The following is a 14,378-nucleotide window of genomic DNA, read 5'->3' as shown; positions in this document are numbered from 1 at the left end:
GGACCGAGGACTGGACCATTATTGTTTTGAGGCCCGTTGGCTTCAGGTTGTACTGTATTTATATTTGTTCTATGCAAAATTTAATAAAATCTCTTTATCAAAAAAAATATATTACAGAAACATTTCTGGTGGCCAGAACTTTACAGACAAACATAGCAATATGTCCTTTCTTGTGACATTTGCCAGCAAATTAAGGGCTCAAATATCAAAGGCCCTCCGCGGACTTTCCTTTTAGTGTCCAGAAGGCCACTACAATATGTGTATCTGGACCATTGTGGTCTCCTACAACCAGATGGTGCACGCAAATACATCTTAGTCGCTATAGATTCTTGTTCTAGATTTCTGAGTGTGTGGCCACAGCGGTCGGGTAGCGCTCGAACTGTTATAAAAGACTTGCTGATCTTTATTGGTACATATGCGGTTGCAGCATTCCATTCAAACCAGGACTCTGCTTTTGCCTGTAAGGCATTCTGGGACACCATGAGGATGATGGGTGTTGAGCTCCATTACACCTCACCCTATCATCCTGAGGGTAATTCAGTTGTGGAGAGAAGTAATCGAGATCTAAAGCAGTCCTTACCAGCTAGAGTACTAGGTTCAAGCCGCAGTTGGCTTCATCACCTATATGAGGTCCAGAGAGCACTGAATAATCTGCCAAGACAGCCCTTGGGAGGACTCACTCCTTTAGGAAACCTATTTATGTTCAAGATCTAGATGGCCCTAGTTTGGTGGCAGCAGACACACCTTTTGGCATAAATGAATGTCTCACTGTCTTACAGGAGCTTCAGCATTTCGTGATAATTCATCCGCCAGTGCTGCCACCTTAGTAATAAGGGATTTGCCAACAACTTCTACAGGCTGGATTCCTAAAGTCGGGGATCTGGTTCGTGAGAAGATTGCTGTGAAGAAGTAATTCGACCCATCCTGCAGAGCACCTGTCCCAGTCCTGGGAATTCAAGGCAGGGAAAACTACTAAAGGAGCTACTCAAATATACATGAAGATACCATAATCTTCAAGAATGGAACACTATAGTTTTAGATAATTGCAACTTTATACAATAGACCTATTATAGACACATAATATTAGGCTGCTATACTCTAGCGGTTAATCACAGATAGAATAATCCTATTACATGATTTTATATATAATTTTTATTATTAAATGATAATACAATCATAGGAAAATATACATTATCATATTAAGAAAAACAATAATGAACAAACAAAATACCTAACTCAGACATAACACATGCACGCTAAACAAAACAAGATCGAGAAAGATGTCTTATCTACAAGTGAAAATTTACATCAATAAAGCTAGTCCTAATGACATAAGACTAATACAGTTCTTGATAATAAAGATATATAAATATTAGTTCTTCTAGTACAATAATAATGATAATCTAATACACAAAAGAAGCAATGCTGACGTGGCTCTATCAAAGTGGTACCGTAGGGACCAAAGGCCTACGCGTGTTTCGGTGTTTTAAGATATTGTGGGTCACCTTCCTCAGGGCCGTTCCCAGTGGTACTGTTCAATAGTGGTCTAGTCTTAGCAGCTGAATCTTCTGGTCAATTTAATTTTGAGTTTGTGATGTGTTTTTGTTGATAATGTAGTCAAGGTATTTGGGGAGTCTTTTCTAGCATTTTTGTAATGCAATAGTCTTTCCGGCTGTTTCTATCTCACTACGGAGCGTGATGATGCCAATTGTTGTAAAAAGAGATGAACTGAATGTTGGCTGGTAGTAGCTGTTCAAATTGAGTCCATATAAAAGGTTTTTATGAGTCCTCAAGGTCGGAGCGATACAAAGAATAAATATATGTTCGATGGCATATGTCGCTGCAGATACACATGTTTGGCACAGTCCGCTGCCTGGTGTTGGGCTCGGAGTATTACAAGTTGTTTTTCTTCGAAGAAGTCTTTTTTGGTCACGGGACCGAAGGACTCCTCCCTCTTCGGCTCCATTGCGCATGGGCGTCGACTCCATCTTAGATTGTTTTTTTCCGCTGTCGGGTTCGGACGTATTCCTTTTCGCTCCGTGTTTCGGTTCGGAAAGTTAGTCAGAATCTCGGAAGAAAGCGTCGGTATTGTTCCGTTCGGTATCGGGATAGTTAGGTACATCGACACCGATCATCGGAAGACTTTGGGGTAGCTTCGATTCCCCCATCGGGGCCTGGTCGGCCCGACCGCGTGCGACATCGAAGCCGATGGAACGGACCCCGTTCCGTTTCTGCCCAAAATGTCACAGTAAGTATCCTTATACAGATCAGCACTTGGTCTGTAACTTGTGCTTGTCCCCCGAGCACAAGGAGGATACCTGTGAGGCCTGTCGAGCCTTCCGGTCCAGAAAAACACTCCGGGACCGAAGAGCCAGGCATCTACAAATGGCGTCCACGCCGACAAAACAACGTTTCGACGACGAAGAGGAAACATTCTCGGTTCCGGACTCAGAATCCGGAGACTCCGACGTCGAACAACAGCAACAAACTGTGAGTAAGACGTCGAAAAGTAAAACCATCGAGAAAACGAAAGCCCAGGGGACGCCACTGCCAACAGGCCATGGCTCGACCCATAAAACAGGCGACCCGTCGAAGGCGCCGAAAAAGGGCACGCCCATAGCGAAGACACCCGACTCCGGTCGAGGGACCGCCATGGAGCAACCCGGCTCCGAGAGACAAAAACAAGATACCGGCACCGAAAAACATCGGCACCGAGACTCCATGCCGAAAGGAACAAAAATTCTGTCTGTGCCGAAGCCGAAAAAAGATTCTCTCTCAGCGCCGAAAATTTCCACACCTTCATCCTACACAGAGGAACAAAGAATAAGTGGCCAGATGCACAGATTTGGACAAGAGCTCCAAAGTGTAGAATCAGACTACACACAAAAGAGACTGTACATCCACCAAGACACAGGGAAGATATCAACCATTCCCCCAATAATGAGGAAAAGAAGGATCGGTCTCCTCAAGGATGACGCACAACCACAAGCCAAAGTGGTTAAAAAAGTCACGCCTCCGCCCTCTCCACCACAACAGGCATCGCCGGCACAAACACCGCCACAAATGCACTCACCAGCGCAAACTACCATAAGTCAAGATAATCAGGATCAAGACGCTTGGGACCTATACGACACCCCAGTGCCGGACAATGATCCAGATTCATACCCCACAAAGCCGTCACCGCCAGAGGACAGTACCTCATACTCGCAACTGGTGGCTAGGGCTGCAGAATTCCACAATGTCCAACTGCATTCCGATCCTATAGAGGATGATTTTTTATTTAACACCCTCTCGGCTACACATAGCCAATATCAATGTCTCCCAATGCTACCAGGGATGTTACGGCACGCAAAACAAATTTTTGAAGAGCCCGTAAAATCAAGAGCCATCACCCCAAGGGTGGATAAAAAATACAAACCACCACCCACAGACCCAGTGTTTATTACTTCGCAGTTACCACCTGACTCCGTAGTAGTAGGGGCAGCTCGCAAAAGAGCAAATTCCCATACATCTGGCGACGCCCCACCTCCGGACAAAGAAAGCAGAAAATTTGATGCGGCAGGAAAAAGAGTAGCATCACAGGCAGCCAACCAGTGGCGCATCGCAAATTCTCAAGCGCTGCTGGCCAGATATGACCGCGCACACTGGGATGAGATGCAACTTCTCGTAGACCATCTTCCCCAAGAATACCAAAAAAGGGCGCAGCAAATAGTTGAAGAGGGACAAACGATCTCAAACAATCAAATCCGCTCTTCACTGGACGCAGCCGATACTGCAGCGAGAACAGTCAACACTGCTGTCACCATAAGGAGACACGCTTGGCTCCGCACTTCAGGCTTCAAACCTGAAATCCAGCAGGCTGTCCTTAATATGCCCTTCAACGAAAAACAACTTTTTGGCCCTGAAGTGGACACAGCCATTGAAAAACTTAAAAAGGACACAGACACGGCCAAAGCCATGGGCGCACTCTACTCCCCGCAGAGCAGAGGCTCTTTTAGAAAAACTCCATTTAGAGGGGGGTTTCGTGGCCAACCCACAGATACCACCAGCCAACAAACAAGAACCACACCATATCAGGGTTCATTCCAAAGGGGAGGTTTCAGGGGATATAGAGGGGGTCAATTCCCAAGGAGTAGGGGAAGATTCCAGACTCCAAAAACACCTCCACCTAAACAGTGACTTTCAAGTCACGCAACCCCTTCACTCAACACCAGTGGGGGGAAGACTAAGCCAATTCTACCAATCTTGGCAACAGATTACAACAGACAATTGGGTATTAGCAATAATCCAACATGGCTATTGCATAGAATTCCACAAATTCCCACCAAACATCCCTCCCAAAACACGCAAAATGTCACCACAACATTTAGAACTTTTAGGACTAGAAGTTCAAGCACTACTGCAAAAGGATGCAATAGAGTTAGTACCAGTACAACAAAAAAACACAGGAGTTTACTCCCTGTACTTTCTAATTCCAAAAAAAGACAAAACATTAAGACCAATATTACATCTCAGGACACTAAATACCTACATCATATCGGACCATTTTCACATGGTCACACTACAAGACATCATTCCACTGCTCAAACAGCAAGATTACATGACCACATTAGACCTAAAGGATGCGTACTTTCATATACCAATACACCCTTCTCACAGAAAGTACCTAAGGTTCGTATTCAAAGGAATACATTACCAATTCAAAGTGTTGCCATTCGGAATAACAACTGCACCAAGAGTGTTCACAAAATGTCTAGCAGTAGTAGCAGCACACATCAGGAGACAACAGATACATGTGTTCCCTTACCTAGACGATTGGCTAATCAAGACCAACACAGTAAAAAAATGCGCAAACGACACCACATATGTCATACAAACCCTTCACAAACTGGGGTTTTCCATCAACTATACAAAATCACACCTAGAACCGTGTCAGACACAACAATATCTAGGAGCAACCATCAACACATCAAAGGGAATTGCCACTCCAAGTCCACAAAGAGTGCAGGCATTCAGCAAGGTAATAAGTGCTATGTTTCCAAACCAAAAGATACAAGCAAAATTTGTGCTAAAACTTCTAGGCATGATGTCATCATGCATAGCCATTGTCCCAAACGCAAGACTACAAATGCGACCCTTACAACAGTGCCTAGCATCACAATGGTCACAGGCACAGGGTCAACTTCAAGATCTGGTGTTGGTAGACCGCCAAACATACCTCTCGCTTCTATGGTGGAACAGCAAAAATTTAAACAAAGGGCGGACATTTCAGGACCCAGTGCCTCAATACGTTATAACAACAGATGCTTCCATGACAGGGTGGGGAGCACACCTCAATCACCACAGCATTCAAGGACAATGGGATATACACCAAACAAAATTTCATATCAATTACCTAGAACTGTTAGCAGTATTTCTAGCGTTAAAAGCCTTTCAACCCATAATAACACACAAATACATTCTTGTCAAAACAGACAACATGACAACAATGTATTATTTAAACAAACAAGGAGGAACACACTCAACACAATTGTGCCTCCTAACACAAAAAATATGGCAGTGGGCGATTCACAACAACATTCGCCTAATAGCACAATTTATTCCAGGAATACAAAACCAACTAGCAGACAACCTTTCGCGAGACCACCAACAAGTCCACAAATGGGAAATTCACCCCCAAGTTCTGAACAAGTACTTTCAAATTTGGGGAACACCCCAGATAGATTTGTTCGCAACAAAAGAAAACTCAAAATGCCAAAACTTCGCATCCAGGTACCCACACCGCGAATCACAAGGCAATGCTCTATGGATGAGTTGGTCAGGGATATTTGCATACGCTTTTCCCCCTCTCCCTCTCCTTCCATATCTAGTAAACAAGTTGAGTCAAAACCAACTCAAACTCATACTGATAGCACCCACATGGGCAAGACAACCTTGGTATACAACTCTACTAGACCTTTCACTAGTACCGCATGTCAAACTACCCAACAGACCAGATCTGTTAACACAACACAAACAACAGATCAGGCATCCAAACCCAGCATCATTGAATCTGGCAATTTGGCTCCTGAAATCCTAGAATTCGGACACTTAGACCTCACACAAGAATGCATGGAGGTCATAAAACAAGCTAGAAAATCTTCCACTAGACACTGCTATGCATCTAAGTGGAAAAGATTTGTTTACTACTGCCATACCAATCAAATACAACCATTACATGCCTCTACAAAGGACATAGTAGGATACTTACTACATTTGCAAAAAGCGAATCTCGCTTTTTCATCTATAAAAATACACTTCGCAGCAATATCTGCTTACCTACAAACTACTCATTCATCGTCTCTATTTAGAATACCAGTTATTAAAGCATTCGTGGAAGGGCTAAAAAGAATTATACCACCAAGAACACCACCAGTTCCTTCATGGAACCTTAACATCGTCTTAACAAGACTCATGGGTCCACCTTTCGAACCCATGCATTCCTGTGAAATGCAATATCTAACCTGGAAAGTCGCATTTCTCATTGCAATCACATCCCTCAGAAGAGTAAGTGAAATACAGGCATTTACCATACAAGAACCATTTATTCAAATACACAAAAATAAAATAGTTCTAAGAACAAATCCAAAATTTCTGCCAAAAGTAATCTCACCATTCCATTTAAATCAAACAGTAGAATTGCCAGTGTTCTTCCCACAACCAAATTCCGTGGCTGAATGGGCACTACATACATTAGACATCAAAAGAGCACTAATGTACTACATTGACAGAACAAAGCTAATCAGGAAAACAAAACAACTGTTCATAGCTTTTCAAAAACCACACATAGGAAATCCAATCTCTAAACAAGGCATTGCTAGATGGATAGTCAGATGTATTCAAACATGCTATCTTAAAGCCAAAAGAGAATTGCCTATTACACCAAAGGCACACTCAACCAGAAAGAAAGGTGCTACAATGGCCTTTCTAGGAAACATTCCTATGAGCGAAATATGTAAGGCTGCAACCTGGTCTACGCCTCATACGTTTACTAAACACTACTGTGTAGACGTACTAAATGCACAACAAGCTACAGTGGGCCAAGCTGTACTAAGAACATTATTCCAAACTACTTCAACTCCTACAGGCTAAACCACCGCTTTTAGGGGAGGTAACTGCTTTATAGTCTATGCCAAACATGTGTATCTGCAGCGACATATGCCATCGAACTGAAAATGTCACTTACCCAGTGTACATCTGTTCGTGGCATTAGTCGCTGCAGATTCACATGTACCCTCCCGCCTCCCCGGGAAGCCTGTAGCCGTTTAGAAGTAGATCTTAAATCTTAAACATTTGTACATTTGTAAATAATTATTATAAACTCTTAACGTACATACATATTCACTCCATTGCATGGGCACTATTTATAGCAAACAACTCCATCCTCACCCTCTGCGGGGAAAACAATCTAAGATGGAGTCGACGCCCATGCGCAATGGAGCCGAAGAGGGAGGAGTCCTTCGGTCCCGTGACCAAAAAAGACTTCTTCGAAGAAAAACAACTTGTAATACTCCGAGCCCAAAACCAGGCAGCAGACTGTGCCAAACATGTGAATCTGCAGCGACTAATGCCACGAACAGATGTACACTGGGTAAGTGACATTTTCAATATATATATATATATATATATATATATATATATATATATATATATATATGTTTGATAGACGAAAGTTTGAAAAATACCGATCGCAATGTTCGAACGCTCCACGTCTGCTGACTAGACTGGGAATTAAAGACACCAGAACAGTCATCTTACCACCGCTGCCAAGCTCTAAAGCAAACAGATTTGTTTCCATTGACTGCATCAAAGTTCACCATGTGGCCGATCCTGCACAGTAGACCGAGAGGTCCCTTGGGTAGTCCTTGGTTCTCTCTCACTACCCAACAGGATATACCTCTTCAAAGAAGAATCAACAACTCTTCTGAATACATCAACATGTACAACACTGCTACAAATGCCTCTTTGAGCATGGGGAGGGCAGAAAATGAACTTCTTGTTTGTGAGGTGGTGACAGGAATTAACAGAACTGTCCAAGATGTGGCTATCTTCTACTCCAATTCAGCTCAAACTGACAACACCGTCTACTATGAGCGTCCACGAGAAGTGGATCCATCATCCTGTAATGCATTGGCTCCTGTGTTTGCAGAGACTGCTTTTGGTTACTTCATCTAACTTGATGGCTTTTCTTCAACTTCAGCTACACCTACAACGGAAACTGTTTTAAAGACACGTAAGCTGAACATATGGCTTAAACAACTATTTAGTTTATCCATGGAATTATCTGTGGATATCTCTGACATTGCTAGCTTTTCTATTGGGGGTTGGTTTTGTTACTGTCTTTCTCCTCATAAATGGTCATTATTTTACTTAACACTCTTCTGTCAAGCCAGTGGATGAAGTTCTAACTCTCTTTCCTCACATAAGGTCCAAAGAGAAATGTCCCTTGTGAACATTTCAGCGGTACCAATTCCAGATGGGATTGTTTGAGATAAAGTTCCCTTTGATCTATACAGGCCTACTGATCTCATTCAAATTCCATATGTAATTAAAATGTCAGTGACTGATGTTGTTTCTGATGACTGGGATGCTCAAACAGTTTAGTAGTGTCATTCTGAACATACAACACCACAGCCATGTTTTACCTACAAAAGCATGGGGCCAGGCACTCGCCCCAGCTGGTTGCTTTAGCCCAGAGCATCTGCTGGTGGGCAGTACATCACAAGGTGCATCTGGTCATCCAGTACATTCCAGGCCTGGACAACGACATGGCAGTCCTACTCAGCATGACGCATCAACAAGTCCACAAGTGGGAACTCCACCCCCAGACCCTAATTCCTTATTTCCTGCGGTGGGATTTTCCTCCAATAGATCTGTTCCCCACCACTGAAAATAGAAAATCCCCAAACTTTGCCACCAAGTTACTACACATGCCGTCCATGGGTAGTGTACTACAGATGAACTGGTCAGAGTTATTTGCCTACGCATTTCAGCCTCTCCTGCTCTGAACATTTGTAGCCTGCAGGCTGAGGCAGTCATCCCTTACTCTCGTCTTAGTAGCCCCATCCTGGGCACACCAGCCATAGAACTCCACTCTGCTATAGCTCTCTATAGTTCCCCACGAGAAGCTCCCAGGCAGGCCAGACCTTTTCATGCAAAACCACAGTACACTCCAACACCCTAATATTCAGCAGCTCAATCTTGCAGTTTGGGCTCCTGAGGTTTTAGTGTTTGGTTATCGCAACCATTTGGAGGGATGTATGTCTGCTCTTCGCGAAACACGCTGGCCTATTACCAGTGCTTGCTACACAGCCCAGTGAAAACATTTTGTGCTCTATTGTCTTCTCAAACATATCAGTCCAACTTACACAGTCGGTGCAAGACATTTTGTTACCTTCTCCACCTCATGCCCCTCCTGCACTTCCATTCAATTTCATTTGGCTGCTGTGGCTGCTTACACACAGGATAGGTAACACACTTCGTTCTTCAAAGTACCAGTCAATAGGGCCTTCATGGAAGGACTTAAGTGGGTTATCCTGCCCCAGACGACTACTTTGCTAGTGTGTAATCGTAACATTGTTCTTACTAGGCTCAGGGGACCTCCTTTTGAGCCACTTCACTCTTGCCCAGCTGCAGTTTCTTTCGTGAAACATATCTTTTCTTGTAGCCATCACTGCCCTCAGAGGAGTCCGTGAGATACACTCTCTTACCTTGGAATAGGTGTTTTACCAGGTTCATCACGATAGGGTTGTTCTCAAAACTAACCCCAAATTTCTCCCTAATGTGGAGTCCAGCTTACACCTTATTCAGACAATTGAGTTGCCAGTCTTCTTTCCACAGCCAGAATCTGTAGCGGAACACTCTTTACATAGCTAAGAGGGCAAGAAGGCGTTAATGTATTAGTTGACAGAACAAAACAGTTTCATAACACACAGCCGCTATTCATGTCCTACTCTAAGTCACACAGAGGGTATGCCATTTCCAAGGCAGGGGTTGTAGGTTGGTTTCTCAAATGCATTCAGACTTGTTACTCCAAAGATAAAACATCCCAGCCCATCCCTCCCAGAACCAATTCCACTTGCAAGAAAGGGGTTCCTATGGCTGTCCTAGGGGAATACACCATTAGCTCACAGATGCAAAGCAGCTACCTGGTCCACTCCGCGCACTTCACTAAGCACTGCTCTGTGGATGTCCGGACTAGACAACAAGCTAGAGTTCAACAGGCTGTTGTACACACATTAGTCAATTTTTCTGCAACTTCCTCAAGGTAAGCCATGCTTTAAGAGGACTGCTTTACAGTCAGTGCATAGTATATGTATCTAGATATACACATGCCATGAACGTACAATGTTACTTACCCTGTAAGCATCTGCTTGTGGCATGTAGTGCTATAGATTCACATGTGCCCACCCTCTTCCCTTTCGCCTGGAGTCTGTTTCTTATCTGAATCCTTTACTTCACATGCTCATCTTTACTGTATATTTCTGTTCCATCTACATCTTTGCCTTCCATGTGGGAAAACAGCCTAACTATGGAGCCTATGCGCATCACCACACTTCATGACTCGAAAAGAATTCTTTGAACAAAAACAAGTTTCACATGTCCCACTCCAACACTAGATGGCAGGAGTATGCACGGCATGTGAATCTGCAGCACTCCATGCCACAACAGATGTTTACAGGGTAAGTAACATTTTCCTTACATCTGATTCCATTTTCATCCTGTGGGTAATCAGGCAAAGTGGCATGTCTCTGTCCCTACACACGTGTACTCTTGCCAGTTGTATTTGTTAGTGTTGGTGATTGAGACCTGCTTCTCTGTTGCTTTGGGAATACCTTACCCAAGGACTTAACCCCCATATGTGTGTGTCTTTTTTGGCTTTTTAACTTTTAGGCTTTCCCCCCTACATCCTCTTATTTTTTCAGCTTGGTTAGCTGGTGCCACAGTGCTCCAACTTGAAGCCTTGCTTGTCATACCATTGGGCACCTAATATTTGTATGTAGGACTTTGGGACATTCATATGGTATTTGCCTATGTTGTGTATTTTACCATTTGTCCCTCTGGAACTTGCCAGCTTGCCCTTCTTGTAATGGTGCACTAATCAGTAAGGAGATGTTGAATTTCATAATTAGGAAGAAGAGTCTGAAAGATTCAAGGGGGGCTGGCTGAATGTAGTATGGAGTACCCTTCATGCCAGCAAAGCAGCTCCTCCCCCCCCCCCCCCCCCCCCCCCCCCCCCCAGGTTACATTCCCCTCTCGTGTGGCAGTCACATTCACTGGCCTTCAGCATGAGCTACAAGTAACTCCTGGAAAGGCAAAAGTGCCTGATTGAAAGACAGTTCTCTCCCCAGACAAGATCAGTTGTTCCAACTAACCTTGGCTTTCATGATGCAGGTAAGGAGCACAAAACACTATGTAGCTAAGGGTACTGCACTGTTGAGGTGAGTTCAACTCCTTGTCTGTACAGGGGGGTCTCAAACTGGTGCTCTATTGAAAGTTTGCACCAGTCTCCGTCTGTGCATGGTACTGCAGGTCCATTTATTCTAAATTATGATGATCGTCTCCCAACCTAAGAATGAGGAAGAGGAAGCCATAGACTTGCAATGGAGAGTTGAGCCCAACCCCTTCTGTGGGAAGACTTTTAGTCCTTTCAGATCTGGTAATCCATCTTCTTTCTCCTCCCCCATCTTTCCTACTCAGCCATTCTCTTGTGCTGTCAACAGGTGAAGCACCATGGTGTTAGAAGATCAGGAGGCAGGCCTCCTCTAGTTATCCGGTTATCAGACTGTCCAAGTCTGAGGTTGCATGTCTGACACCCGAACACAGTCATTCGTTTCTGATGGATATTTCTAATAGCAGATTTCTCACAGTTGGAATATCCCCAGGCACCAGACTGGATCCATAAGATTCAAGCAACATTGCTCCTACGCCCTGACAGGTGGCATTGAGTGACTCTGCTTTGGCTTTGTTCCTCCCTGGAAATGATGTTTGAGTCACATATAAGTGCCACTCCTGCACTGCGATATCAGTTCAGAGATCGTACCTATATTTTCTTTTTCTATTGACAAGCTTGTCTTTTGAAAATTCTATTTCCTACTGTGCAGTGGAACTATGTCCCCTCCTAAAACTTCAGAGTTTAAGCTCTTTATGGACTGTTGCAAACACATATCTACTGCAGACTCCCACCTTTGGTGGTTGGATTTGGCACACAAATCCAAGTCCTGTTAGTGTGACCTTATAATCCGAAGGCAATTCAGGAACCTGAAATGAAACTGAAAGTCACCGAACACTGATAGAAGTTGCAGATTCCTGCTTGAAGTAGAGGGTGCGGACCTGTTCCCATGACAGAACCTCATCATGGTCCAGTCTTTTGGTAAGCAGAAGAAGGCCAAACAGGATGTGTTCCAGTCCTTTCACTCTTAGCCTAAGAAGCAGTAAGAATATTAGGGTGCCTCTCTCTCTCATTCCAGGTCCCCCATTTTCCCTCAGTGGTTGAAAAGTTACTTGGGTTGTGTTTAACCCCACTCCATGGGTCATGCTGAACTCTCTTCTATGGATTTCTCCCTCAGTGATTGAAAAGTTATTTGAGTTATATTGAACTATGTTCCGTGTGCTTCTTCCTTAGTGGTTGAGAAGTCCTGGGTAATGTTGAACCCTGTTCCATATGAGTTATTTGTACGCTGCGCTATGTAAACCTGCAAAATTCCTTCCTAAGTGGTTAGAGTTATGTTTTTCATGTATTATAGTCCAAGGGCACAGGGGATAAAAGATTGAAAGAGAACGGTTGCAAAACACTAGATGCCCTTACATGGGATGAATGTGTGGGTTAAAAGATACCTGTTGATAAAACAGTGTGGAGTGAAAGTGGCATTTTGTTAAATCACAAGATGCCCTTAAAGTGGATGGGCATGAGGGTTGAAAATTTCCCATTGCTAAAACAACATAAGATGCCCTTTCATGTGATGAGTGTGTGGGTTGAAATATGTCACAAATCTGTTTCTATGTTTTTGTTATTTCCTTAGATGGGTAAGTGGTTGTGTCAGTGTTTCGTGGTTTGCTGTGGTACTTAATGTTTGGTATTCTGTATTCTACCAACGAGTTATGCTTGTCTGGCCAACAGGTGTAGTTTGGCGGTGGTCATAATAGCAACTTGTTTTTGTGGTGTCCATTCTACATGCTCCATTTGATGATGCTGTGAATGTTGCACATTCTGTTGCTTTTGTTGTCAATATTTTCAATGTGTTTTTTTAAGCTGGGAGGTGTTCTAAATGACACTGACAGAATGCAATTTATGACAGTGGAATTCTAGCTACATTAGGAGTTTGCAGATAGTGGTTGCAGTGAAAATTGTTTGTGTGGCCCTGAAGTAGCCCAGGTGTCCTGTGAGCTTGGAGACCAAGTGATCTTGGTAAGTGGAGTATTGGCATTTAGGCTGTTTTCTTGTTCATGATGAGCTTTTGCCATCTTAGCAATTGCTGTTTTGGAGCTATGAATAGCAAAATTCTAATGTAATATTGAAATCCTGCATTGTTACTACTATACAGGAACTATATCAACTGATCCTGTTTTGGCTCCTGTACTAACTGACCAGTTTTAGATTTTGAATTTGCATTAATATATTTACTGATATTAGGTTGTAATATGCTTAATTTTGGCAGGTTCAGATCTTCACCAATAAATGACATATTTTGTCAGTCACTTCCAGGATCACCACTCAGACCAAAAAGTCTTGAAAAGCTGGAGCAGCAACAGAAGGAAATGCTGAAGCCACCTATGAGGAAGCTCAAAGAGGTACAGTATACATATTCCCTTAAGAAAATTATAAACCCATCTCTGTTGTGCTTTGAATCCTTGGGCAAGTAATCGTTCAGATATTCTTAATGTTGTGATGTTGTTGCTAGAGGACTACTAAGGTTGCCTTTTACTGAGGGGAATCTGGCCCTGCAGTGTGCCGACAAGGATACCTTTGCGCCACTGGATGAATTATGTAGAGGTGGGTGAGTAGGAATGCTCACAGGTTGTTAGGAACTGTACACTTGTTACCAAAGGGTTAGCCATTAACTCAGGCAAGAGTTCTTTGTTCATGTTCTTGAGTCGAGAAAATACTTTGATTTTTAATCTAGATTCCAGCGAAGGAGAACGGCTGACTTATATGATTGTCTGTGATGAGATGGAACTAGCAACCACTTTATGAGGATCAATGAGTGGGTAGATATGGCCAGCTGTTAGTTCTTCACAATACCTTTAGTACCATTCCATTGATTTGTAGTGTGCACAGCATACCCTCATGTACCTTAAGTATTCTGGGTGGTACGTGGGCATATAAGAATTTAGGGTTA

The 14,378-nt window shown here is 43.3% G+C and overlaps 1 protein-coding gene across 1 annotated transcript in view; it reads left to right on the top strand.

The window, feature by feature from the left end:
- The window catches only part of ERLEC1 (endoplasmic reticulum lectin 1), a 331,659-nt gene that overhangs the window by 191,170 nt on the left and 126,111 nt on the right, over nucleotides 1-14,378 (top strand). Inside the window, exon 8 of the mRNA XM_069234195.1 lies at nucleotides 13,698-13,830. Within this exon, the coding sequence (XP_069090296.1) occupies nucleotides 13,698-13,830 (133 nt within the window). The remainder of the gene's footprint in view (nucleotides 1-13,697; nucleotides 13,831-14,378) is intronic.

Source organism: Pleurodeles waltl, chromosome 5 (genome assembly GCF_031143425.1).
Source record: "Pleurodeles waltl isolate 20211129_DDA chromosome 5, aPleWal1.hap1.20221129, whole genome shotgun sequence".
Taxonomy (NCBI): Eukaryota; Metazoa; Chordata; class Amphibia; order Caudata; family Salamandridae; genus Pleurodeles; species Pleurodeles waltl.
The sequence above is the reverse complement of the archived record's forward strand: the minus strand, read 5'-3'. Positions and strand labels throughout refer to the sequence as shown.